This window comes from Hibiscus syriacus, unplaced genomic scaffold (assembly GCF_006381635.1).
Source record: "Hibiscus syriacus cultivar Baekdansim isolate YM2019G1 unplaced genomic scaffold, ASM638163v2 tig00112738_pilon, whole genome shotgun sequence".
Taxonomy (NCBI): domain Eukaryota; kingdom Viridiplantae; phylum Streptophyta; class Magnoliopsida; order Malvales; family Malvaceae; genus Hibiscus; species Hibiscus syriacus.
The window spans coordinates 9,437,867-9,442,500 of record NW_024063392.1 but is presented as its reverse complement, the minus strand read 5'-3'; the positions used below and the strand labels follow the sequence as shown (position 1 = coordinate 9,442,500).

The following is a 4,634-nucleotide window of genomic DNA, read 5'->3' as shown; positions in this document are numbered from 1 at the left end:
AACATATATATAATGTAAAGGATAAGCCTCTTGCTGCTCCGGAATTGCATTTCTTTCTTCTTTCCGTTTGGTGGTAACAATATTATTGTTTTAAATATATACATTTTTTGTGGAAATTGATGGGCAGGTGGTAAATTTGCAAGCAGAACTATCGTACTTACAGGCTTATTTATCTACACTAGAGCTTCCATCGCCGCCACCTCCGCCACGGCTACAAGCACTAATTGCACCACCTCCTCTTTCAATATCAGACCTCCCATCAGCCTCTTCAGTGCCAGCCACTTACGACTTATCTTCTCTTTTCGAACCTATGGTAACGCAAACTACTTCATGGGCCATGCAGCAAAGGCAAATCGATCAACGCCAATTTGGAGGGACCGGAGGCGATCTTCAAGCTTTGGCTCGTGAGCTCCTCCACAGACAGGGATCTCCGCAACTTCCGTGCACTGACGCTTCAATGTCGTCATCAGCATCACCGCCGTAACCTCTCTCTAAATGAGACCGACCATTTCCTTTATTATTATATGCTTGCCCTGAAATATGTTATAATGCATTTAATTTTCAATGTTATATTTCATTAGGCAAGTAATCGTAATAACTAATCCTGTTTTTTCCATCTATATTTGTTTATATTTTCGCGTGTCTCTTAATATTCCAGTTTTGAGATATATGAAATTCAAATTAGTTTATTTGTGGATACGCGTATTTTCCAGCTAATTTTCCTTCATTCATGCTAATTTGCGCTATTTCCATTGCACTTGTATGATTAAGAAACTTTAATAGCATTACCGCGTTAATAACCAAGGAATATCAGTGATATTTTCCCAAGTATTATAAGAAAAGCAACAGGATTTTAAATTCCCGATGGAATTTGTGTCAAATGTGTCTTTCTCCATCATTTTAATTATTTTTTTCGTGTTACAGTTATATTTGTTGAGTCAATCGATCGGATGAAATAGCCAAGAGGAGCGAATTGACAATTAAAATTTTGGTGGAAACTTTGACAGAAAATAAAATAATTTGTACAGCGATTTTAGTGATTCGACTATTTCAACCAAAATCTACGTCCACTACCTTAGCTATCCATACTAAGGATTTTTCACAAATTCACTAATTTGTCTTTCTTTTGAGGACAAAGAGTAACCTTACAACTCCCTCAAGAATTATACTCCAAATTATTGAGACACTCTTCTCAAAGAGAAACTTACAAACTTTGCAAACTTACAGAAAGACCTCACAAGGTAAGATGTTTGCACAATTCTGGAACAAAGAAAGAACACTAAAAAATGAATACAATTGAACACAAATTGTGTTATTGAAAGCAAAATGAATATTAAATGGATGTTGGCTTGAATTGCTCAAACTTGATGTTTAAAGCTTTATCTATTGTTTGTTTTCTCAATTCTTAATCACCAATGGCTTCAAGACTTGTTTAAATACACCCAAGATCATTTCTAGATGACGGGGATGATCATGGAGTCGATAGAGTCATTGTTGTATGTTTTCCACTTCAAAAAGCTATTGGGAGCGTTTGGGTATCGGTACTCCTCTAAGGGGTATCGATACTACCTGTATATAATTCTAATATTTCGACCGTTGTAAACCAACGATATCGATACCTCTCAAGGGAGTATCGATACTACTATGTAAAGTAGTATCGATACTGGTAATGGTATCAGTACCCGTTTTGCATTCGATATTTGTCTCGGAGTCAAAAACAAAGGGGTAGTATCAATACCATTGACTATGATATCGGTACTACTATATATAAGGGTATTGCTACCTTTTAGGGTATCGGTACCTCTTTTGCATTCGATGTTTGGGGGTATCGATACTGTTAAGGCAGTATCGGTATTACCCTATTTAAAACTCAAATTTGACTTGATTATGGTTCGAAATACTTTGTAAAAATTATTTTAAAAATATCTAAAGTATAAATCACAAATTTTCATTTAGTAAAGAGTAAAAATTGATATCTGAAAACTTTGAGTAATATTTGTAATATTCGAATAATTGAATCGAATATAAAATCTTAAAATTCATTAACATATTTATTTGTTATATCGAAATATCAAAATATTTTCAATAATCTCTCCCTTTTTGTTATAACAAAGCATTTTAGAAATTTTAAGATTTTCTTTTGTAAAATCATTTTGTGAAAAATTTATTACTCCCCCTTAAAATTTATCCCCTTTTTGTTAAATCAAAAAGACTCTATAAAGGTTTAAACAAGACAACCAATTTATATGTATAGCTGCTAAGATCAAGCCAAGAGAAATATTAGCCATTAGTCCACATAATCAATATTCATCAACAATATGCAATAGGAATTGGTCATAATATTTCTAATATGTAAAAGGTGCATGAACTAAAGAAATAAACATTCAATTAAGTTCAAAATAAAAATCATTCAAAATCAAACATTCAAAACACAAAATATCCAAACAACCAAATATTAAAACACACAAATCCATCAAAATGTTAAGACAATGTTTAGTTCTAAGACATAGTTTAACCAAAGAAAACTAGCAAGATTAAGTCAGTCATCCATCAGAGGATCGGATGAAGATAGATGTGCTCGAATCACAGCCACATCTCGTGCAAGATCATCGATCCTATTATTGAGTGCTTGATTTTCCCGCTGTTGCTCTAGATGTTGAGCAGTGATTTGGGACTCTAGAGATGCAAACCTCAAGTCGAATATCTCCATGAATGATCGAAATTATGAACGCATCTGACTATCTTGCTTGGTTGGCTTGTCATCGGGCTGGTTTACAGATCGTCGACATCCCGTAAGAGATCTTCAAGCTCTTGAGCCGGAGCCGGAGCAGCTCATGAAGAGCTAGCACCGGGGGTTTTCTTTGTTGAGCGAACCCATTCGTCTTTTTCTCCATTCTATCCCAATTTATGAAGAAATTTGAGGTTAATTTCGATTCCTAAAGGGATGGCTACATCTAGGTCTACCTTAAGACTGGCTTTGAGGAACATGTTACTTAGTAGGCAACCATACACTAAGGTTTTGACTTGTTTCGAAGGAATGCTATTTACGGTGTCTACAAGTTCCCCAAAGATAATTTGAGGGAGATTTATTTTCTTATTATGTTGGATACAATGTATCCACCATAAGTCAATAGCTCTAAAAGTGGAGTATTTTCCTCCGGATGGTCTAAACCACCAAGAGATCATGAGATGAAGGAAACGTTCTTGGTACTCTAAAACACTCGCACTCGACTTGACATAATAAGGAGAAGGCACTAAATCTCGCCTATTATCTACCCCTCGATTATCTAATCCAAATGCATTAACTATATAGTCAGAGTCTATAGTAATGTATTACCCCAAGAGATAGGAGTGAATACTTTCGATCTCGGTTTGGGACTCATTTTGTACACACACGTCATTGGAATAGAAAATTTGAACAACTTGCTGGTAAACAACTGGTTTTACCTTAAAATAGTATCAAATTTCCAAGATTTGAGGGTATAGAGGTATTTGAATTTAATCTCGTCCATAGCTTGTAGAGACGGGATACACTCTTCCCTAATGTTGTATGACTCAATATGATTGACGTACCTAGTGTAGAGACCCCTATGGTTAGGTTCATTGAAACAAGAATTTAGAATAGTCATATCGGGTTCATTAGGATTGAGATTTGGAGGTGGAATAGGAGGTGGATTTGGTGGTTGAGAGGAACGACTAGATGACGACCTAACACGTTTATATATTATTTAAATCAGAATAGGATGGGATACTTGCAATTAAACAACATATGTATGCAAAAATTAATCCCAAAACTCAATATGAGTCCTCAAATTCAAGGTTCTCTAAAAACTAGTGCCTAATGGGAAAATTTGAAAACTATTTTGAAACTAAGTTTGAAAAATTATAATATGTATAGTTTTCAATTAAATCAAAATCAACAATTTATATATATATTAATTTCAAATTTCAAAAAAATAGAAAAATTATGTTTTTGATGAAATTATTTATAGATTCTAGTGTAAAACCATAATCTACGAAATACACATTCACTAGTTTGAACTAGAACTAACTAAAACTAGTCCTATGTTCAAAAATCAATAAAATAGTGCTTTAGAAATTTGCCTTGAAAAATTGGATTAAGATGGATGTGTTGTTGTTTGCAAGATATTAATGATACTAGCAGGATTTGAAGGAATTCCGATTAGAAATCTTTGATTTTAAGCAGTGTGGAGATTTGGGTAGAGAGGGAGAGGAACGACATGAGTGATATATTTGGGGTTTTTTGGTCAAATGAAGAAAATTTAGGGATTTATGGCCTAAACCCGATAGGTAGTATCGGTACTCCTCGAGAAGTATCGATACTTCAAGGCATTTTCACGTAGTATCGATACAGGGGTATCGATACCCGTTGAAGAAGTATCGGTACTGGGTGACCAATATCGATACCAAGTGCACAAAATGGTCAAAAATCTGTATTTAAACACTTTGCATGCATAATTAATCAACTCTAGTGGTATTGGCAACTCATATTACAAAAATTAATTATGTTCAATCAATCAAAATATACTTAAGCCTAATTTGAACATATTAATTTTCACTAAAGATCATAAACTCCCCCTAACTATTAACATAGAAGGCATTCAAAAATGTTA

General features: G+C 34.2%; 1 protein-coding gene across 1 annotated transcript in view; it reads left to right on the top strand.

The window, feature by feature from the left end:
- LOC120182987 (LOB domain-containing protein 18-like) overlaps nucleotides 1-618 on the top strand; it is a 7,728-nt gene extending 7,110 nt beyond the window's left edge. Inside the window, exon 2 of the mRNA XM_039187795.1 lies at nucleotides 128-618. Within this exon, the coding sequence (XP_039043726.1) occupies nucleotides 128-484 (357 nt within the window). The 3' untranslated portion in view covers nucleotides 485-618. The remainder of the gene's footprint in view (nucleotides 1-127) is intronic.
- Nucleotides 619-4,634: the final 4,016 nt, after the last annotated feature.